The sequence below is a fragment of the Passer domesticus genome, chromosome 6 (assembly GCF_036417665.1).
Source record: "Passer domesticus isolate bPasDom1 chromosome 6, bPasDom1.hap1, whole genome shotgun sequence".
In the NCBI taxonomy this organism is placed as follows: domain Eukaryota; kingdom Metazoa; phylum Chordata; class Aves; order Passeriformes; family Passeridae; genus Passer; species Passer domesticus.
Window position 1 is genome coordinate 36,539,128 of NC_087479.1, and position 22,368 is coordinate 36,561,495.

The window sequence follows — 22,368 nt, forward strand, 5'->3', positions numbered from 1 at the left end:
TAAAGATTGTCTAGTTCAAGCCTCCCTGCCATGGGCAGGGACACAGTTTCTGCCTCACAGCTGCTCTGTAGGCAATAAATGACCATGTGAGAACTCTTTACAATGTGGGGAGCCCCCTTGCTGAAGAAAAATAGCATATGAGACAGAGGAAAATGAGGAAAATTAAGCTTTCTCAGACATGGAAAGGGCAAACTTGAACTCTGAAGCTGATACTGAAAAGGGAAATGAAAGTTTTAGGTAACAAAATTAATTTCTTGGCTTATTTCTTGTTTTCCTTTGTCTAAATGCAGAGGAAAGTTTAGTTCTCCCTGCATGCTCTAGCAGTCATGCAGCACCCTCCCTGTAAGCAGATGCTGCAGCTGTGCCTCCAGATGCCACAAATCTGGATATGGGATCTGGCTGTTAGATGTGTTGTGTCTCACCCACCTGCAGGAAGAAACTCTGAATTTGCTACTCTGTTTTCCTCCTCTCTGGTAGCAAGGGAGAAGAGGGGGGATGCTGGAGCTCCTGGGTTTACTTGTCCTTTATCCTCTGGCCAACAAGGACTAGGCCAGAGGTGTGTATTTGTAACAGCAGGGGCTGTGGTCATTGCCAGGAGCTTCTGCAGCCCCTGGGGTACAGTTTGTGCCTGTGCCCTCTATAAAGTGGTACTACCTCAGGCCCTGAGCTGGGGTGAGCTTAATGTGGGGAAGGAATCTCTCACAACCAGGATTCTTGTATGAGAGAGCAACCAGGAGATGTGTTGAAGCAACAAAATCCTCTTGCAGAGTAGTAAAATAACTGAAGGGAGAGTCTCTCTGAGCTCGTGCTCATTAAATCCACATAAACCAGATGAGAGTCATGTAAAGATTTGATGAGGAGCTGTTTAGTATTTCAGGACACCTCCTTGCCCCATTCCTGAGCTCTCCTCAGCCACTCTTTTGTGCTAGCCAGACCAAGCCCTATTTCCCCCTCTGCCACTTGCTGCAGAAACCTTTTTCTCATCTGCGTGGGTTTTTTCACCATCTTTGCCAGCATTTTCATCTGCTGTCAGCTCCTTATTGCTGTTTGCTCTGTCAGAAACGAAGATGATAGGCTAGAAGAAGAAGAAGAGAGCAAAAGATAAATGGAAATTACAGGAGAAATAATGGAAAGGAAAATATCTGGTTACAAGCATTCTGTGGAAAGTACATGCAGCACCAGCTCCTGCTCTTGAAAGTATGATAAGAGAAACCATTTCTTGACATGAAAGAAAAGAAATTATTAAATAAAAAGGTGGAAAAAATTCTGCAGTTACTGCTTTCCTCATGCTAAAAAAAGCTGCAAAAGTCCTTTTGCAAATTAGTGCAATTTGTGGGTTCTAGCTTTCCTTGTCAGAAAGGCAGTAATTGAATGTATTTGGTTTGTTGTTGGTTTTGTTTGGGGTTTCTTTGTATGGTTTTGTTTTGGTGTTTTAATTGGGTTTTATTATTATTTTTTCTTGTGGGGTTCTTCCCCTATTTTTAAGCAAAATAAGCCTCCCAGATGCTCATCACTTAAACTGATGAGCTTACCCCTCAAGGACAGTAGCAGTGAAAACAAACCAAATGTGAATGGTACCCAGAAAAGGAGTTATTTGTATAGGAGCTTTTTAGTTATGTGAAGTATATGTTCTTTCTCTGTATTGATTCTTGAAGCACTCAGCTGTAAGCAGCCATTTGCAATTGTTCTGGTTTGGTGCATTTAAAACAAAGAAAAAACTGCTATATGATGTGAATGTATTACTCTAGAGAATTAATTACAATCAGCCTCTCTTGGGATTAAAATATCTGATTACATTTTCAAGGTTCTTAATGTGTTGTGTCTACTCAAAAATAGAATCCTGGGCTTTGGTGAGCAGAAACTTCAGGAAAGGGGAGTGACTGCTGCACTAGGTGGTGGAAAGCAGGTGTGAGGGCACATGTCTGGAAAAGCAGTGCTTTTCACTAGCAAAGGGTGTCAGGGTGTCTGTGGAGGGGCTGGAGGAAGAACAGTTTGAGCATCCCAGAGGACTGAGCTGATAAAGCTGAATAGTTTATTACCCTTTCACCACCCCTTTGATTGAGAGGGGTACATGATGTTCATGCTATTTCATTAGAATCTCATTTAGGAAGACAAAATCTTTGCTGCATGCAAATGGCCTCATATCCAGCATCCTTCATTAACTAGGTCAGTTTCCAGACACAGAGAAAATTATAATAGCAAGGAACTCTGTCCCTGCTCATGCATTGCATGCTCTTTGTTTTGCTGGCACTTAGCACATTGCACAGGTACCTACCTTGCCCTTTTTCTTCTGTATGAAGAGACAAAATTAAGAAGTGCTTGATCAGATTATGCAGAGCAGATGGCAAATGTTTATTTTTTTATTTTTCCCTTTCTCATGTTTATTTTTCCAGTTCCTGTACTCATACAAAAATTCCTATTTCCTATATTTATATGGCTTTCAAATCACTAAAAATAAGGGAACATGCACCCACCAAGAAATGGCATACTGAAGGCAACACATTGCAGAAACCATAGCAAAATTGTGTCTCATCTCATGTGGGGCTTTTTCTGCTTGAATAAAATTTCTTTAGCTCTGAATATTTATTTTCTTTTTTCCAACCTGCCAGTGCAGTGGAGATTGAACTTCTATGCCCACAGACCAATGATATCTGAAGTGACAATTTAATTCCCTCACATCTGGACAGTTGTTTTTCACTATGACAGCAAACAAAGGGGAACATTTCTGAGCAAGGTTTGATGGAGCTCAATTCTGTGCAACAGCACTTCCTCTGATCTTTTTTTCAAGACTTATTGTATTGTTAGCTCTAGTATGTTCCCACAAAGATGAGTAAAACTTCAGGGGGAAGAATTAGAATTGGTCATGGATGCTATTTTGAATCAGAGTGCTATTAGGATACCTTGTCAGAAAGCAGGTGGTTCAAAATAAGGGAGTTTTTTTTCTTTATTTGATGAGATGCCAATTTCACAAAGAAAGTATCTCAGGGCACAGAGCTAGGCCTCCCTTGGTAAATGGATAATCTCCATTGACAGAGGCAAAGACAGTGCTTAGCATCCAGCTTCTTTATGCCAGGACCAGATTTCAAATCTGCAAAAGCTTTTTGGTCTGAATCAAGTTCAGAAAGTAGCATATATAAAGCAAGTGTCAACAGAAGTATCTTGATGACAAAAAATATGAGAATTTGTGATATAGGTGCTGTCATGTTGCTGCAAATGATTTCCTGCTGTAGATTTCCCTAGGTATCACGTTCCTGTTCTCTCTACCCCTATACACAAAAGAGGACCAGGACAGTACTTACCAATGGACGTTCTGCCTCAATCATGTTTTCAACCTCCCTAAGTAGAAAGCAGAAAACAAACAAATCAGGAAAGTGACTGTTCCCAAAGTTGCTCGTTTCTTTAGGTGGTTTTTAAGTAGCCACTTGAACTTTCCAAGCAGCCAGTGGTGCGGGGTGGCTTCCAGCATTACAGCTGCAGGCTTTAGGTGTAGCTTTTTCCCAGTTTGAGCTGAACATCCCAAGTACCATTTCCAGGACTGCTGCCACCTGGCTTACTCCTGTAGAGACCCTTTATAACAGTGAACTGGATGTAAACCAGAAGTTCTTTGGCCTTAGTAAATGCCTAATGGTTTGTTTGCAAAGGGTAGCCTGCATGCAGTAAGCTTCTCCAAAGACAATTCAAAGCAGGTTCTTGTTAATCTATAAAGTAAGCTTGTGGAAATGAGTTTGCACCTTGGAGTTTCTAAGGAGCTTAAGAAAATAAAAAGCAGGGTGTAGCAAACTGATAACATGACTTGAGCAGACTAGTGAGGTCATTTCACCTATATGGCCAGAAAAATGATTGTGCAACTTACTCTGAAAGACTTCTTTTCTCTGAGAAGACCCTGAGGATGAACTCTCCCTCCTGGTGGGGGTCATATGTCGATGGGATGATGACGTACTCGCTGGGAGGTAACCGGAAGCGCTCGGAGATTTCCCGCATGTTTATGTAGGTCTTACTTCTAGCTTTGGAGGCATTGTAGAGGAAAAAATCCTTCTGCAAGTGGTGCTTAGTACCATGCATCTGCAGAACAAATGGGTCCATTTGTCTTCAAGGAAATCTTGCCCATTGCCCAGGTGGATTGCCATGCGGGCAGTGCACGGCTGGGACAGAAAATACAGGAAGCAGCAGCTTAGCAAGCAGGGAGCTGAGGAGTGGTGGTATCTGGTGGCAGGCACAGAGTATCACCTTTAAGTTGCCACTGCCTGAGTCTAGTTGGCTTCTGAGGGCTGCCGCAGAGCCCACCTGCAGATTGTGTGGCTGACTTCTGCTGTGTAGGCACTTGTATCTGACTCTTTTGCTAGATGCTGGGTTGTGTGTAACCAAAGCTCAGCCACTTTCCTTGGAGGGTGCATGGCAAGGAATGGTGTAAGCAAACTCCTACATGTGGAGTGGTAAAGTGAAGGTGCTTTCAGCACATACCTCTTTGGGCACCTTAGGGAGAAACAGAGAGAAGAAACAGTCAGAGCTGCAAGGGGAGACTACATGTTTATAGGTCATACACAAGGGAAGTCAACTAGAGCGCTGGGGACACAGTAATTAAAATGCCCTTAGACAGATAAGCACTTTCCCTCTTCCTTTCTAAGTTTCTTGGCATCTACATGAAATCAGCTATAAATCTGAACCAAATATGTTTGTGCAAGGGACTGAGTAAATTGACTTTTTCATCACGCCAGTAGCAGGGACAGAGGTTAATTGCTATGTATGAGTCTTGGAAGTCTGTTTCCTTTTTCACACTCTTCTGTTAATGAAATGCATAGTTTCAGAAAGGACAAAAGGGAAGATTGAAGGACATACAGGAAAGAGTATGCTAAAATCTGGCATTAGGTCACTATAAAAGCCTAAAAGGTGTCTTAATACATGGGTAAACCCTGACATTACTGTTGTACGAGGAGTTAGGAAGACGTGAATTTCCTTCCTCTCTTCCAGATTTTCTGACTCCCTTGCAAAGCAAAAATTGATGTAATCAGCTTGAATGATTCAGTGACTCTCTTGGTAAATGCACACTGTCAGGATTTGTGACCACAGTACAAAGAGCAAACTCTAGAGCTGTTACCTCATAGATGGCAAAGCCAATGGTGTACAGGTTGGCTCCCAGCTTGCGCTCTTTCCTCCTGTTTTTCTGCATCAGTGCGACAAGGAAGCTGCAGATAACCTCTTCATCCTCAGGATCATCATCTTCCTCCAGGAGCTTCAAGCGATACTGGGGATTGGTCCAAAATGTATCTGTGAAATCCCACCAGCAACCCAAAGAAAACATGTAATACTTCAGTCTTCTAATGATGCTCATGATCAAAGAGAACTTTTAAGTTCCCTGCCTATGGCTCCTGAGGGAAAGGTTAAAATTGGGCTAAGACATACATGGGTTCTTTTACATATTATGCTGTTACTTAATTCTAACAACTGCATAGCAAAAGAGGATATATGGAGAACTGTCATCTGATAAACTTCCAAAGTCCCTAAATCTATCACTAATGCACAAAAGGGAATTTCCCAAGTGAAATCTAACTGTTAGGGTGAAATTTATCCCTTTTACTTGGGGAACTGTGAAGTACTTGAACAATGATTTATCTTTGCCAGGGCTGCCTTTTGGGCTTACCATGTTCTGTTACAGTATAGTGACAGAAGATGTCTAGTAACCAACTGCATGCCTTGTCCACTGAGGGAGCAAGGCTTTTCCTATGGCTAAGCACTAACCAGGCTGTGGTAGGACAGCCTTTGGGACCTAACCTAGTCCCCATCAAAGAGGCTGTATCTCTAAAGACCCTTTGCTCACCTGGAAAATTGCGGCAACCTCCAGCTGAGCAGCCTCTCACCCAGCGGCCTTCATTGACTGACACGGTCCAGGTCTGGAATTTATCCACTTCCAGAGCATCAGGTGTGAGGTTACAGATCTCAAGCTTTGTGAAGTGCCTCATGAAATCTTGAAATGATATCCTGGAGGAATTAAGGGGAAATTGAACCCAAATGCATTTACATGGTTGGCGGTTGTCTGAAAGATCCTGGGCATGTGGAGGACAGTGACCAACAGCACTGTCAGTACTGGGACAAGTTTGCAGTGGGAATGCCACGTTTTCCAAATGCCTTTGGTCTGCTGGCTAGTGAGTTACCACAGGTACAGCTCCAAACTCATGGAAACTGAGCTGAGAGGATGGTAAGTAGGGATGGTGATGGAGAGCCTGTGGAAGTGTAGCATAATTAGAAAGACTGTGCTGATGGCACTGAATAATCTCTGGCAGGAGAATGAGAGGATCACAGAGCAGGGCTTATTGGGAATATGAAGGGGAGCAGAGATCACTGCAATGGTTTTAGCAGATTTGTAGAAGTGCAAAGGCATTCATTTTTGCTATGATTGCATGTTTCCTAGAGAATCTGATGCTCTCACCAGAACTCCCCATCCTCCACGACCTTGTGCTGCAGGCGGATTTTCTCTGCTTCATTAACAGACTCCCACTCCTCTGACCTTCAAAGGAGTAAACAAGTTACTTTAGGATTTGCAATATAGTTTTCATTAAAGTTTCTACACTTCAGCCTCATAAAGTGAAAAATCAAGAGTCATCTTGCTACCTCTTGCCCTTCTCCACATGCCCAAATAAAAGAAGCAATTGTCCTACTTTTCTCAGCCTTCCTCTTAGAATTCCTCTTAGCAGCTCTCAAACATCTGCTGAACTGTGTTACTTTTTCTTATCTTAAAGAAAAAGGTGTTTGCAGATCATCATTGCTGGTGTACCTATTGAAATTCCTTTAAGGAAAACACATCTTGCTTTATTCAGTTCTTTCATAACTTAAAAGATTTTTCCACTGTTACATCTTGTTTTGAAAATGGACAGTAAAACAGATTTAATGCATCATTAGACTGGGCTCTGTCTTAATTTCCATTTATTAAAGTCTCTCTTAACATCTTGTTAAGTACTCTTTTTTTTTTTTTTTTTTTTTTTGTACAGCTTCAGCTAAGCACTCAATCAACTTCAAAATTACAACAAAGACAATTCAGATACCTCATCACTAAATATTAGGATTACACAAAAGCTGCATAAAGGCAAATAAAGCTGCAACTTCTTTTCCAAATCATGCTCTGCTTTACTCACTTGTCACTCCAGGCTCCATTCCATTCCACCTGGCCCCAGGGGTTTCTCAGCCTTACCAGGCGTATTCTTTCCCCTTTAAATACTGTCTAATTGAAAAAAAGAAGGCAACAAGAACAGACTGAGAGTAGATTCAAAAGGAAATGTTCTGCCTGTCACCACACCCTTCAGTGATGGTGCTTTTCTGGGTCATACCCCAGCCTGATCCTCTTGGGGTGGCTGTAAGACCAGGAGGTGGCTGCCTGTGGACACCTTTGCCCAAGCGGGCATTTCCCCAGTGAGCCAAAACTTGGATAGGTTTCTTTGTCCACAAGCTTTTAACTTATTTGAATATAATTTTGTTTCCTTAGCTCATAATTTGCTTCGCTTTTCATGCCTCTCACGGCTTTGCTGCCGTGCGTGGGCCGGGCCAGCGGCGGCTGCAGCGGCGCGCAGCTGGAGGGGAGCGGCGCACGTACCTCTTCCACGGCCGTCACGGAGTAGGCGTGCCCTTTGACCAGCCCGCAGGACATCCGTGTCTCGTACTGCATCGGCACTATGGTCTGTGAGACAGAGAGAAACACCCGTGCCGCTCGCACAAAGCTCAGCTGCCTGCTCGAGGGCTTTCACAGGGAGGCTGACACCGCTCAGCTGGCAGGATTTTTTGTCTTGTTCTCCCCTTTGTTTTTGTCAAGGTGGTCAAGCTACGTGCCCATAGAATTCACGTTGATGGTTAGAAAGGAATGGAGTATTAAGTAAAAATTGAAAAAGTTGGTAATATCAAGTGGAAAGGACATTTTCTGATGTCTTTCCCCCCTTTTTTGTAGGCTATTGCTTTTTGCACTTGGAACATGGCAGGATATATAATGCTTAATCAAATAATTAGCTTTTTGCATTAAAAGGACTGTTCAGCCTTCTCAAGGATAGTATGTTCGATAATATCAAGTAGAAAGGACATTTTCTGGTGTCTTTCCCCCCCTTTTTGTAGGCTATTGCTTTTTGCACTTGAAACATGGCAGGATATAGCATGCTTAATCAAATAATTAGCTTTTTGTATTAAAAGGACTGTTCAGCCTTTTCAAAGATAGTATGCTCTTGTATAGCTCTGTAAGGTTATTACACATGAACTGGTTAAACATCAGAGCAAATCAACACCTAGAATTCTTTCATCTTTCCGTGTGGCTGCTATCTTATCACAATGACATTTAAACACCCTATTTAATACACTGTCACTAACTGCCACTATCTTATTGCATCTAACTTTCAGGAAGGGCATAACTGTGTTGCTCAGGTGTAAATACATTTGCTGTCTTAGTCAGCAGCTTTTAGTGTGTCTGATGGATTTTTACTTGTTTATCTGTGAAATCTGGAATTGGGAGCAGGATGGCAGAAACACACAGTCTGCTCTACTTTTACAAGAGACTCCAGTATCAGTGAGGGGGCAGACCCTGCCATGTGCATGTGGACCACGAGCAAAACTTCCCCTCCTTCTTTGTGCCTGTTGCTGAGAGATGCGTGCAAAGTCCTGCCAGTAACTCTGCCACCCCTTCTTGAAACATCTAATGGCACGAAAAAGCAGGGCTGCATCCTGGGGGAGAATTAGTAAGGTCACACAGAAATGTTCTCAGCTCTCACAGGGAGGATCTCATCCAAATATTTCCTGGATATTGCAACTGTTTTCCATTATTTCACTTCAGCATCTATTTGGTTTCTTTTCCCTTGATTCTGTTTTCATACTATAGCCTCACACCTATTTCCTTTTTTCTTAATTTCTTCTCATGTTGTTGCCATCATTACTTGTCAGAAACCATTTCTCTTCTTTCTGTTTAAGAACATTAACTTCTGGTGGCCTAGACAACTTCCCAAAGTGCAGGTTTTAGAAGTGTTTCATCTGCGAGTCCTGATTTTTTTCCCCTGGTGATGGTTCAGGAATATGCAATAACCAGCAGCACAACTGCTGCTGGGGCAACAAGTACAGAAAGAATTTTGCAATCTTCTTTTAGTAGACAGACACTGAGGAGGAAATTCTCCCCCTAGACATGGGTGGTTTGGGCAGCCATGCTTGGGAAACAAAATAGTCACACTGGTCTTTCCCAAAGAATGACACCATTTCAGTCTTTTAGGAAGTACTAAATATGGATGTCAGAAGAGAAAAAAAATCAGCTATTTCAGCTGCAAATGCAGAAGGAAGTTTGCACAACCAAAAGTTTTGAGTGATGTAATTGTGGAGGATTTTTCTTTGTTTTGTTTTTCTCCTACCCTTCCCTACATTGCTGTAAAACAAGAGATGTAATTTCATTGTCACGGAAATGCAGCTCCTTAAAGGGCAGGGTATGACAGCTGCCTGACACAGAGAAGGCAGCAAAGTGTCCCTCTACAGATTTGAAAGCTTCTAAGTTGTCCAGTATGGGGTTTTTTTTCTTAGAGGGTTTTAACATCCCTCTATTTTGCTAGATATTTATGTGGATGTGCTGGAGTTACTTTGTATTTCATCACACATATGAAATTCCACATGTTTTTCCCTTTCCTTGTTAGGCATTTTTAATAAGGACTTTGTTGGCAATAATGAAAAAAAAAAGAGTGTCCCTAGAGCATACTCTCCTCTATTAATTGTAGAGCACTCTCTCTCAAAATAAGTTCACGAAGAGCTTTTTTGCCTGGAACGAGAACTATGCAGAGATTGCTTTTCCTTTCCTTGCCATTCCATGCACACTCAAGGATTTTGTTCTATTCTAGTATTTTAGTTTTTTTGTTCTCTCCACCCTATTCAAGCCAGAGACTTGATAAAATCCACTAATAAATTTCTTGTTCTGCAAATTATAAGCCTGTGTCACAAGCCAACACCCCTTTAATGTCTCAGTATCACTGAAGCTCTCTAGTATCAGTCACTCTGCTGGAAAGCACTGAAGTCTTTTAACACACACGTCAAACAGCATCCATAAGAACATTTCATTAGTGTTATTCTGTGAAACCAAATAAGTATTTAAAAACATAGGTGATATGTTTCTCTAACTGTTTTTAGATAAAAGAGTTCTGAAGTCAACTGCTTAGGAGACATACCCAGGCTGGCCTCTCCTCCATCCCCTGGTAGTCCACAGTGGACTGAGTCATCTGTGCATTTTCTTGATTCTTCACCATGCGAGCAATCAGTTCCCCAATGTTGCTCCGAGGAGCTGATCCATAGGAAAAGCCTAGGTCATCCTGGCACAGAGAATGGGAGAAAAGTATAATGGAGGAGTGGTAAAAGATAGCCCAGATTATTTCTCTCTTCCCTCATTATGTCCATACTTATCTATAGTGGTCAATAGCACTGTTCTCCCACCTTTACTGAAATGTGGTACTCTATAAAATATTAATTTTTTAACTTTTAAATTTACCACAATAAGTGAAGACAGTCTGAAGCCGTGTGGACAATAAAATGTTAATTTGCACACTTAATGTCTTTGACATGAAGATTTGTGTCTTAACAGAGTTGCAGCATACTCATACTAACCTATTTCATTGGGTTAGGGTCTTGAGGGGAAAGGGATACTGGTTTGGCACCTGTTGTTTCCACTGCCATGTTCTACTTCTCTTTATTTCCCTTTTGATAGTCACAGTTTGATAATGGCTGCTCTCTAGGGGGGATTATTCCATCTCCTAGAAGTGGATGTTTTCTGTGTGGCCTAAACCAAGCAGTTCCAAAGGTGGTATATATTTGGTTATGAATGGAGAGGTCCCTCTCCTCTGTCATTTCTTATCTGCAAAGTTCATATGGACTCACATCAATGGAACTGGCCATGAGGGATCCTCTGTCAATGGCATGTTTCATGATTTTATAGATATCTTTAGGGGCATCCTTTATCTCATAGAACTCTGTGACTCCTCCGGTGAAATCCTCCATGGCTTCAGTGGTGTTGCCTCCCTTCAAAGCTTCATATGACCCATGCAGTCTTGAAAAGAGAACAGAAAAAGGGTTTTTTACACAGGTATAGATATCTACCTATATATTTATATCCATCTTGTGTGTGTATAACTACAGCTATATAAACACACATACTAAAACCCCACAACCCATCTGTCTGGTAACTCACAAGTTAAAAGTTCTAAAACATGCCACCTGCACACATAGGAAAAAAGGAAAGATATGCTGAAAATCAAATGTAGATTTGTGAATGAATAGCAAAATTTCCTAGAAAATGCACTGTAATCCATCCCCAGCTCCAAGGCATGGGGAAAGGCATTGGTGTATTCAGGTGTATTCCCTGTGTGCTTCTAAACGCTGCATGCAGTGGTGTAAGCACCGCCCAGGCAGAGCCTGGCTGGGGAGCCCGGCGCTGCCCCGCCGTTCGCTGTACTTTGCATAGGCCTTTTCCAGGAGGGCGCTCCAGAACTCGTTGCGCTGGGAGGACTTGGTAAAGACCAGCTGGTTGTTGTAGGTGGGTAAGCAGTCATCGATGACGACATCCACCCAGTCTCCATAGCGCCAGAACTGCTCAAAGGCAAACAGAAAAAAACAACTGGATTGAGTTGGTGCAAGTCTGACTGAAAAGTCAGGCTGAGAGAGGAGAAATCTGGAAATACACTACTTTGTAATGTGGCCAAAACTGATGGCTACTGTGAGAGAGGCAGCTGTACTAATTCCCCTGGGCAAAAAGTTCCTTAGGAGAACCAAAGGAAATGTAGAAAGCAGTCAGTCTTTTCTGAATAAGAAGCTCTTAGAGAACATTTTGACAGACCAGCTATTTGTGGGCCTAAAAGCAGCTGCCCTTGCCAAGTGCCGCGTGTCTGTGCTGGCTGCAGTGCTGCATCTGAGCAGTGAGGCAGGACCAGGCACCTGTTACTCCTTACACCCAGGACACTGCAATCTGCAAATGCTTCCTTGCTGGTTTAATGCTCCCTAATTGCTTTTATTGGCTCGCCCTGATGGAAGAGTTTGGGGTGAGGCAATTCAATCCCTTTTCCTCCCTGCTGTCACTCATTCTTCCAAAATGGTGGGGAGAGAAGAGCATGCCAAGACCTGAGCCTTGGGTAAATGCTTAAATTTACCACTAGAAGGAGTGACTCACCTGGAAGTGAAAGATACCAGCATAGTTTTGTATAAAGGACTGGTCGTGAGGTATGACTCTACAGAGTAGTTTTTTATTCAGTGTCAGGCAAGCAATGGCAGCCAGAAACCAGCAGTTTCCTGTAAATGAGCAGAAGCAGCAGACAAAATGAAGGGAGAGAGCAATTAGAATCAAAGGGAAAACCTGAGATACTGCAAAGTGGCATGTTAATTCTCAGTAGAGCATGATTCTCCATGTGTTCTGCAGTATTTCAGCACTTTATCTGTGCTCTAGAAATGCTTATGAGCATTGTTCATGGCTGGGTATACACAGGCTAAACAGATGATATTCCATGTACTTTATAAAAAACCTAAAATCAAATGAGCGCTGTTACCTGCATTAAGAATTCCCTGTGTTATGTGAATCTTTCACTAAAAGTTCTTGCCTAGATTGCTACTAAGCAGACGTCAACAATTTGCTACGGAGCAAAGGACTCACCGAGACAGAGGATTTCAGATATGACCTTGGAAATGAAAGAAAATTAAGTGAAAGCTAAACCATGATGTAAACTTTAAAAAGTGCAGAATTGAAGTAAGAATTTCATACCTAATTCTCCTTGGCAGATATCTGTTCTGTTGGCTCCACCAATAATAAACCGTGGATTCTCACAGATTTCCTGCAAAACAGAAACAGATGGATGAGCAGGAAAAGCATGCATGATGATGCCTGTTTAGCACAGAAGTAAAGGCAGTTTTAGAACATTTTCCTGTAGGAGAACTTGTAGTATCGAAACCTCTCTCACAGTTTTCATCTGCAGAGTTTCACTATGAAAATGTTTTGGAATCTGGATGTTCCAGACTCCAGTCAGAGTTTTCCCCATACACCTACGGGGTCTAATATTGAGCCTGGGGTGCTCCCTCTGTACTGTAATGTGAAAACACACTGAAAGGAGAAGAACTGGGGGGAAATATTTTTTCTGTACAGTAATGAAAACACTGAAACATTGGAGGAGACAGGAGAGCAAGTAGATGAAAAAACCATCAGGGGACCAGACTAAATTATTTTTAAATGGTCTTATGTCCAGTTTGCAGTAACTGGCATGTTGGGGCATTAAAAGGGTTGAAGAATGCATTTCATTGGGAATGAACTCCAGCATTACACCTTCTTAAAATTAAAGGATCAGATATTTAATTACCAGAAATAATCAATGACTGGTTAAGAGATTTTATTATTTTCCTCATGTTGTAGCATTTAATTGACAATGCTGTATTCAAAAATGATTATATAGATATAATCTGTCTCTGAGGACAGGAAGGTCTCCTTTCATCCTGCACATTCACAATGTGTTGGGTTTGTCTGTATTTATACTAGAGCAGAATGGGTACAAGATGCTATACATGTATAAATAATAAAGATATTTCTGCAGGGAGGGAAGACAAAATGCAGCAAGTGAGATAGGACAATTGCAGGCTTATATAGCTCTTTTCTATAATGGACAAAGACTGTAGTGTAGAGGAAAAAAAAGGAAAGTGGCTAGAATCTGTCCTACAGAGTGAAAAATGTCCCTGCTTTATCCCATCTGTCATACTCAAATACTTGGTATGGAGCAGAATAAGAAGACACAACCTCTGGACGCATCTCTTATGAGGGTAAGAAAAGAAAGATACTGCAACCTGAGAAGCACTGTCCTGAGCAGCTGGAAATTGGGAAGCAGACAAAGTATAGTCTAAGAGCCCAATCTGTTGAAAGATATTGGTACTAGAGTGGGAAGGAGACAGAACAAACAATTGATAATTGCTTGTGTGGCAGCACACATGGTCAGCTGATGCTACCTCTATAGTATAAAGCTTTTTATTAATATCATCAGGGTAGCCCTGGACTTTTCCAGACTCATGTTTCAGGTCTAGCAGTTTTGCTTGGCTCAAACCCCCTTTTTTTTCTCCTTCAAAATTATCAGAAGAATTGCTTTGATGTAAGTATTTGGATTAGTCATATAGCCAGACAGAGAGACCAACTTCCGCTGTCCTCCCTAGCACCAACCCCTGCAGGCACTTTACTTTCCTTGAGGGAAGGAACGTAGGGATTGTCCTGTTATTTTGGGCCTTGGTCAGCTGTTGGGGTCCAGTTCTGTCAAAGCAGATGTTTGAGATGCCTTCATGCTTTTCTCCACTCACTTGACTTTTTGAAAATATTCTTCCTTACATTGCTGTGGTGCTCTGCTGAAAACTAGTCTGAGATGCCAGGTTTTTGGTTTGTGTTTTTTCCAACTCTATTATTATATTTTGGCTCGATCTTGCTCTTATTGTAACTAGCTTTGAAATCCAGCATGCTGTGTTTTAGTTGAAAGTAGTCAGGTGCCAGCTAGTTGTTTCCAAATATTAAATGTACAGTGATGTGTTACTCAGAGCCATTTACTGCATCTTGGGGTCATTTGTTTTGTAGGATGCTTGGTAAAGGAATGCAAAGGAAAGAATCATGCAATTGTCATGTGGCCTGGTTTAGCTATGACAGAAATGCTTTTCTTGCATTTCTTTATGGGGGCCAGGTGTGTACAGCACATTGTGGATATGATTTTAATTTGTATTTCCCTAGTCCATCACCACCTGCACTAGTTTGCTGAGTACAGCTGAAGTTGCAGAGAAAGGTATCAAGGTCTTCCAAGGCTGAAGTACTCAGTCAGCAGAGCAAGACGACCTGGTGTCCAAGATGCAGGTGGCAGGTCTGTCCTTCCAGTCTTCCTAGCTGAGGAAGGGATTGCTCTTCATCTCCTAGGTCAGGTTATCACAGAGAATCCCAACAGGCTGCACTTGATTGAGGCAATGATTCGTCTTTTAAAAGAACCTCCTCTGATCGGAGTGCCTCAGACTGCCTTGGTACTATCCAGAGGAACTTTGTGTTGCACTGGGTTGGTTCAGTTCAAACTGTAATTTTATTACAAAGAGTCAGTTACAGCAAAGAAAAAAAGAATCCCAGGATAAACCTAGTAATGCTGCATGCTGCGTTCTGGGAAGATATTGCTTACGAGTCAGTTGGAAGGGAGCACTGGAAAATGCAAAGGCAGCATGCAACTAAAAATGGCATTTGACCTTTGTTACATTTTCATTAGCTTTTATTCTGTATCAGGAAGAAGTCTGCCAGTCAACTTATACTGTTGCAACAAAAGGCATTAATTCCTTTAAAAACTGCCATTAATAAACTATGGCATTCTAAGTAAATTCCAATCAAACAGAGGAAGGATCTTTTTCAGCCTAAGACAATTTGTAGCCTCATTGTCTCTTGGTCTCTTGTGGTCTAGACCATATTTTAAATGGCTGTGCTGCACACTTCAAGGTACAGCTCAATGTCAGACACCAAGCTGGTTTTAGAGCTTCTGATTGGGATTATCTTCTTCTGAAATTTCTATCTTGGTGGCACTAACTTCCATCTTTGCTTTGTGGTATGACCTGCACAGGCACATGTTTTGTGATTACTAAATTCAAACAGCTTCACATTTGTGCAGCGGATGATCTGACTGATTAATTTTCATTCCAAGCAAAATCCAGTAGTTTTTTGACTTGTTTTTATTTGTATTCATTATGAAAAAAAAGTTCCTCTTGGTGATTTTCTGGCTCTGGACAGGATCACCATAAGGAAGTCATTGAATGTAGTGGTTATGTTGTGACTTGGCTGTGAGTGAGGAGAATGACAATGGTGCATTTGAAAGCACATGTCACAGTAGAGCCTTCCTATCAATACCCTGGTGTAATTAGATCCAAACAGGGCTGCAGCAGGATCTCTCAGTATTCTGTGCTATGTTATAACACAGACTTTTTCTCAGCTCTCAAAGGATGGCCTCATCCTTGCTCTCAGGTGTGAGAAATTTCCACCAGCAGCATAGTTGTGAGAGGCACAGCCAGTCAATGAGCTGCATATAACCCTTTGCAGGTGTAAACAACTCTTTGGACTTCTCTTACCTGCTGTGGGTGAGAAAATAATTTATTTTGCATTAATTGAGGGGGATTTAATTTTCCCTCTATATCTCTAAGCCATGGTCCTGCATACTCTGAGCAGAAACACTGGAGGGATAGATCCTGCAGACTTTACTCAGGGGAACTTTCAGGGCTCTCACTTGGCTTCTGTCTCAATTGAGTATTAGGAGATCTTCTCTGTGCATTCATGTCGTGGCATGGCAGTCAGTAGCTGGGTAGAATTACAAATACCTTTTTGCTGCCCCCATGCCAGGGCTGCCAGCTGCCCTGCACAGCACCTGTCCTTCTGTGGGTAAGGGACTAAGGCCAGTCCTCATGCATTTGCTGCCCTCGCAGCAGCAGCAGAGGACAAGCATTTTGGGAGGTGGCAGAGGAAGACCTGACCTCTGGGTAGAGAGCCTTTGATACAAATTGATGAGGTGACATGACTAAGGGGACTCAGGAAGCCAGAGAGTCAGGAATAGGTTGTGTATTTCCCAGCCCTCTGTTTTAAGTGGGATCATAGAGCACATTGATCACTTGTTTATTTGCTGTGTCTAGAGGTATGTGGCACATAAAATGGCACAGGGAAAGGATCTAGACTGGTCACAGTAGGATAATCTCGCAGGAATTCTGAACTGTGAGGTATTTTTTTTTTCTTTTAGACTACATTATCAAGTTTTATTCAACTATTGACCTGAATTTCAAAGTGATTAAAATTACCACTTTATAAGAGTATATTTTATAAGCTAAAGTATTTTCGTTTTTCTGGGGGGGGAAGCTATTGCAATTTAAGAAGATCATAAGTTGTCCATATCTTTACAAACAAAACACAGCCTGTGCAATTGAGTATATGTGGTGCTTCAATGATTGCTTTAACCTCTTAGCAAAATACTCTTTAGCCCAGTGTTACTCCTTCATATTCATTTGACTTCATGAAGTCTTGGCTTGTATAAAAAAAACCCCAGATAGTTTGGGTTGGAAGTTTATATTGTATTTTAGGTCTTACATGGTCCCCAGCCTGTGGCTGCTACATGAATAGTAAGTCCAAAGTTACATATTCATGAGTGACTTAAAGAAATGTCTTTGGAATTCAGACTTTAGTCTGAACCTTTCCAATAACAAGGGCTTGATCTGTGCCTGCACAGTTATATAGGACAAGTCTGAGGTTACATTGTGCATTTCTTTTGTTTTGATGCTTTCTAATACGACACTTGCACTCTGTCTGCTGCAGGATGCTGGCACTCATCCACTGTACTGCTGTACTGCTTGCCTCTGCAGAAAGAGGGGAAATCCCATCCCTTTACATGACTGACTTGGGGCTGCATTTAAGTCTTTCACACATATTTCTAGAGGCTGATGCAGCCGTGGTGATGATGAAGGAATGACAGGGCACAAGTGCACAGGGCACAGCAGATGGGGGACTCATTTTGATCCCTCCCCATTGCTCAAGTTGTTGTTGTGACAGAAGCACGTGGCCTTCCTCCACGTCTGTAAGAGCCACCCACAAGAACTCGTGGTCTTTTGCTATCCAGTTACACTCCTGTGATCAGTTTTATCTATCACCACTGACTTTGCCACTGAAGCACAGATTTGGACACAGGGGAAGTTTGGCAAATATGAAAGAGGTGGCCAAAAATTGCCAAAGAGATGGAGCTGTGGAGGCTCCTCAGAACAACACCCCCACTGTCAGACAGTGGATGTCAGGGGCCAAGGCATTGTCCCAGGGGCTGCCTTGCTGCAGGGGAGCAGCTGCCCAGCAGATATATACCCAGGGAAAATGTGTAAACCCTCCTGAAGTAGGAGGGAGAATCAACTGGGAATTGAAATATTAGTCCTCTTCCAGTGAGAGAAACAGAGGAAAAAAAAGATGAAAAAGAATAGGAGGGCTAGTTGGGGAATACCCACAAAACAGGAAAATGAATGGTATTAGTAGCCAAGAGTGGGTCTTCACAGTGATTAGGATACCCACATTCATGGTAAGTGGGATAAGCAATGCAGGGAAAAACTGACTAAGAGCACGTTTCAGAACATAACCTGTCCTTTTATTTTCACACCTGAGAAAAATGGTGAAATACCAAAATAAAGGTTTAAGTGAAACAAAGTAGTGTTAAAAAAATTAAGCCTCAGCAAACCCAGTAACTTGTTGCAGAAGGAGGAGAATTTTTCTTTGGTACTTTCAGACAAGAAAATCTGAGACAAACCATGCAAGAAGAAAATTAAATTCTCCATATCTCTTTCTAAATATTTCATTCCACCTCTTTAGTTGCTGCTGTTTTATTGTATTTTAGTCATTATATACACATCGCCTAAGCTTTCACAGCCCTAGCTAGTTATCTCTCAGGAGAGCTCTAAGGAAATATATTTCCAGTTTATTCCACCTTCCTCTCCAACACACAGTTTCTGCAAAAAAGTAAGCTCAGCGTAAAACTTCAATTTACAGAAAAAGGCAATCAGCAAACATGTTACTTACACGTGGCCTTTTCCACTCGAACTTGACGGGGCTTTTCTGGCTGTAGAAAAGGGATGACTCATTTGGTGGGAAATCAGGATCTTCATAGAGAATGTTTTTCTCCAGGCACTTCTTGTGAAGCTCTTCATAGGTCTTCTCCTTTATGTGGATAATGGGCTGATTGCGACTTATAATGGCAGAATAAATGCCCCCTGTGCCCCCTCCTGCCCCCTCCGTAGTGCCAGCAGTGGTGCTGGGGACTGAGCCAGCAGCCGTTTGCTGAGCCACCGCTGCATTTATGGCGGTCGGCATGGGAGTCAGGCTGACAGCGAATGCTGAAAGACAGCAGGATCTTGCAAACTGGAAGGAAATTTCAGAGAAGAGGAAGTTGCTGTGCAAACCGTCTTTTCTGTCTGTTGAAAGCCTTCTAGTCAAATTTGCAAGCCAGAAAATTCCATGTGGTTTTGCATCCTCTTAAAGGACAGTATTTTGTCATTAAAAATTGGAATTTGTTGCTTGATGTGGGGCAAGATCAGTTGGCCTGCTCCTGTATCTGAGTTGTATCTACAGCGTGTGTGTGTGCTGTCCTGTGCCTGTAAGTGTCCAGAAGGGACAAGCTTTAACTGTGAAATCTAAAAATAACGACAGGCAAAGAGAGAGGGAAAATGAGAGGGGGGCATTAGTGAGATGGTGTCAGTCATCTGTGCAGCTTGTGCCAAAGCCAGGCATGTTCCTGGGGCGGGCTCTGTGTGTGGGCTGACTCCTGGTGCAAGCAGTTCATCTTTTCCTTAAGTAGAGGGAACAGTGAAACTGGAAGCTAAACTCCTGCTGGCCTGGGAACGTTATGTACAAAGTACTGCCAGGCAATGGTCCTGACACTACTGAAAGAACTGTTGTACTTGACTTGTTTCTACCCTTTGTGGCAGAAAAGATAGAGACAATTTTTTGCTGCTGGAGAAGATGATCACCAGACACTTCTAGTGGTTAAAAAGGAGCTATTTGATGCTACTGAGGGCAGGTCAATACCTGCCAGCTAGGTTTGGTTCTTCTGGAAAGCAGCTTGGCAACACCAAGATTCACCTTGTAATAGCTAACTCCCATGAAAAAAGCAACTTCTTGTGTAGGGGCTATTCTCTGTGTGCTAGGATATACCAAAGTTAAAGGAAACATCTGACTCTACACATGTATTTATCACACAACAGTGGGATAAGGGACAAATTCACAGCCTCTGTGAGCAAAAATCTAACCACATATTGCTTTTCTCTGTAACCCAGACAAAAGGTGACAATATTTATATGTCAAGAAAAGCACTGTAATACCTTGATTTTTCTTTATTGGGAAGTCTTCAATCACAGGTTGACATCAGTTTTATTTTTGCCTAATGATACTCATTTCTGGCTCACATATACATTGCTGATCTTCTGGCCTAGGGCTGTGGCATTTTCCAAAGCACTGATGGGGTTTTTTTCTCAGCCATTTGCTCAGTTTACCCATTTAAAATCAGCAGTAGAGAGGACAAACTCTACAGCTCATTAAAGAAAACTCCCCTGGAGAAATTTTAAAGAAGGTAGTATATAGTTGGCAAGCTTGACTAACCTCTAGGAATATTAATCATCAGTCTTTTAGGACATTTAGGCGGCCTAAATCCTTTTCTTTTTATCATGAATTTAAGCCCTCTTGCACCAACAGGGCAATCGAAAAAGACAGATTCAAGCATTTGTGAAAATAGGAATGCAATTGCTTTAGGGTAGGTTCTTCAGATGCAGAATTTACGACTTCCTCCTTACATTTAGATGCAAGGATTGCAGGTCTCATACTTGACACTACATTGCAGGACAGCTTGGCAGAACCATGTGTCACTTTTTGCAAGATAGGCAAACAGTGAGACTCAAGGGTCTTTCACTGCACAGCTCAGCAAAGTGCTCATTTTGCAGCCTGTGCCTATGTTTTTTCTTCCCTATTCTCCCTTCCTGCCCAGTGCATCTCTTATATACAGAGCTCTGTTTCTAGAAGAATTGTAGGGGTATGACATCCAGTTCAACAGTAACAATGAACTAATCTTTAGTGAATTAATCTAAAATGTTAATATTGCTATTTAATTTGTATGGAGTTTTCTCTCCGGTTGTTTTCACTAATTGAACTAAATTATTTCTTTTAAAAAGATATACTAAAAACTTATTTCTTCATTTATGGGATAAATATGTGAGTTACTACAAACAGCAATGTAAATCATATTTTTTTCAATTTATCAGATCTAAACACCCAACTGCTAAGATTTTCAGCAACTAATTGCTACTGAAATCCATAGACATTAGGAACTTCATACCACTGAAAATCTGACCCATGAGTCCTTACTATGGTGCAGATATCTTACTGAGGGCCAGAGAATAAAGGCAAGTAATTCACATTAACCTGGTACCCTTGGAAGAATACTCACTAGTGAGTCTTAGCAGTAGAAAGTAGGTCAGAAGGAAAAAGGCATGTAATTTGTTCATTTTTACTTTATTTCACTTTCCAATTTGAGAAATAGCAGTTAAAATATTTTATTAAATTACCCAAGACAATAACTATATCTTGTCAGAAGCACTGCTATGCTTAAACATAGTAAGAAATCATCGATCAAAGCTTAGAAGTAATAGAAAAATAGGGTCTGTCTCTTTTCACAGATACAAAATATCTGTTTGCTGTTGTTCTACCTGGATTAACACATTTGCATTAAGCACAACAGCATTTATGCTGCCAGTTCCTGGATTGGAGGCTCACACTGTTTCCTGGAAGGTGCTCACAAATAGCTCTGCAGAATAGAAAAGAAGGAAGCTAAGGGTCTGGTGGGGAACAAACTACACTTCAGTAGTCAAGAGCACTCACAGTTTGCTCTCATGCTTGCTGCTCCCAGAAATCTGCCCTGCAGAGGACAAACAGCAGCAGGTGGGAATGACAGGGGGATTAGTAATGTTATGTTACCTTTAGCTGGCAAAAATGGTGACCATCCTTCTCTGTTCCCTACAAGTTAATTTACTGATGTTTTCAGAAAATGCTTCCTTATCTTACTAAAAGGAATTAAATGAACTAGAAATCCAGAAAAACCAGAAACCCAGTTGATGGCATGTTCAGGTTTGTCTCAAAGCAGAACTGGTTTCAAAATAATATAGCTGACAAGTTCAGTAAATGGAAAGGGTAAATAAACCCTGTGGAGCAATGGCAGCCTGTGAGAAGAGATGCCTAAGATGGAAAAGCCTGAGGGAACAGGCAGGATGCAATGTATGTGGGACTCAAGATGTCTCTGTTTTGCAAGCAAAGCAAGCATCAAAACATCAGTTCTGTTTGCAGAGATAGTGGGAAAAGAAGGCAAGGGAAGATTAGGCTGAATTGTAATAGAAAGTGGGACGCCTGACTGCAGAATTAATCCCATTAAAATTAAATTCTACTTCATAAATGCCTAGCTCAAATCTCAGCCGGATACTAAAAAGTGACATGACTAAAACTTTTCCTAAAGGAAGCCAAAACTTGGCAGGACTTGGAGAATGTGCAAAAGCATAGCTCCTTCTCTGGGCTAGCTTTAATCAATGATGTTCAATCATCAATGCCAGTTCTCTCCTAACAGAAAACTTTTTTTAAAGTAGTACTTGCAGATGGAGGGGAGCAGCAACATGGAAAATGTTTTTGTGTGAGTACAGCTCCTATCTTACACCAGTGGAGGACCTGTGCCTTTTTGAAATCCAAGTTTAAAAGCTGGCTGTTAGGGAGCCTTCTGCACCACCACATTTCTGTCTCTTACTATTGCACAAATGACTGGCACAAGCTACCCAACCCTCACCTCCAGTGCCTGAGCTGTTTGG

At 41.8% G+C, this 22,368-nt stretch overlaps 2 protein-coding genes across 4 annotated transcripts in view; one reads left to right on the forward strand and one right to left on the reverse strand.

The window, feature by feature from the left end:
- The window catches only part of CAPN3 (calpain 3), a 28,099-nt gene extending 7,226 nt beyond the window's left edge, over positions 1–20,873 (reverse strand). The window contains exons 1-15 of one of the 3 annotated variants that reach the window (XM_064424560.1): positions 18,551–20,873; positions 12,737–12,806; positions 12,152–12,270; positions 11,441–11,574; positions 10,867–11,035; positions 10,164–10,304; positions 7,583–7,666; positions 7,128–7,213; positions 6,425–6,502; positions 5,816–5,976; positions 5,096–5,265; positions 4,462–4,473; positions 3,854–4,062; positions 3,300–3,336; positions 974–1,075 (exon numbers count right to left, since the gene is read on the reverse strand). In XM_064424560.1, coding sequence (XP_064280630.1) covers positions 974–1,075; positions 3,300–3,336; positions 3,854–4,062; positions 4,462–4,473; positions 5,096–5,265; positions 5,816–5,976; positions 6,425–6,502; positions 7,128–7,213; positions 7,583–7,666; positions 10,164–10,304; positions 10,867–11,035; positions 11,441–11,574; positions 12,152–12,270; positions 12,737–12,806; positions 18,551–18,841 — 1,863 coding nt within the window. In that variant the 5' untranslated portion in view covers positions 18,842–20,873. Of the gene's footprint in view, positions 1–973; positions 1,076–3,299; positions 3,337–3,853; positions 4,063–4,227; positions 4,415–4,461; positions 4,474–5,095; positions 5,266–5,815; positions 5,977–6,424; positions 6,503–7,127; positions 7,214–7,582; positions 7,667–10,163; positions 10,305–10,866; positions 11,036–11,440; positions 11,575–12,151; positions 12,271–12,736; positions 12,807–18,550 lie in introns of those variants that run through there. The other 2 variants (XM_064424558.1, XM_064424559.1) reach the window with 2 other exon arrangements.
- Positions 1–22,368, forward strand: part of TMEM87A (transmembrane protein 87A) — a 72,900-nt gene that overhangs the window by 4,897 nt on the left and 45,635 nt on the right. The gene's annotated exons all lie outside the window — the stretch shown is intronic.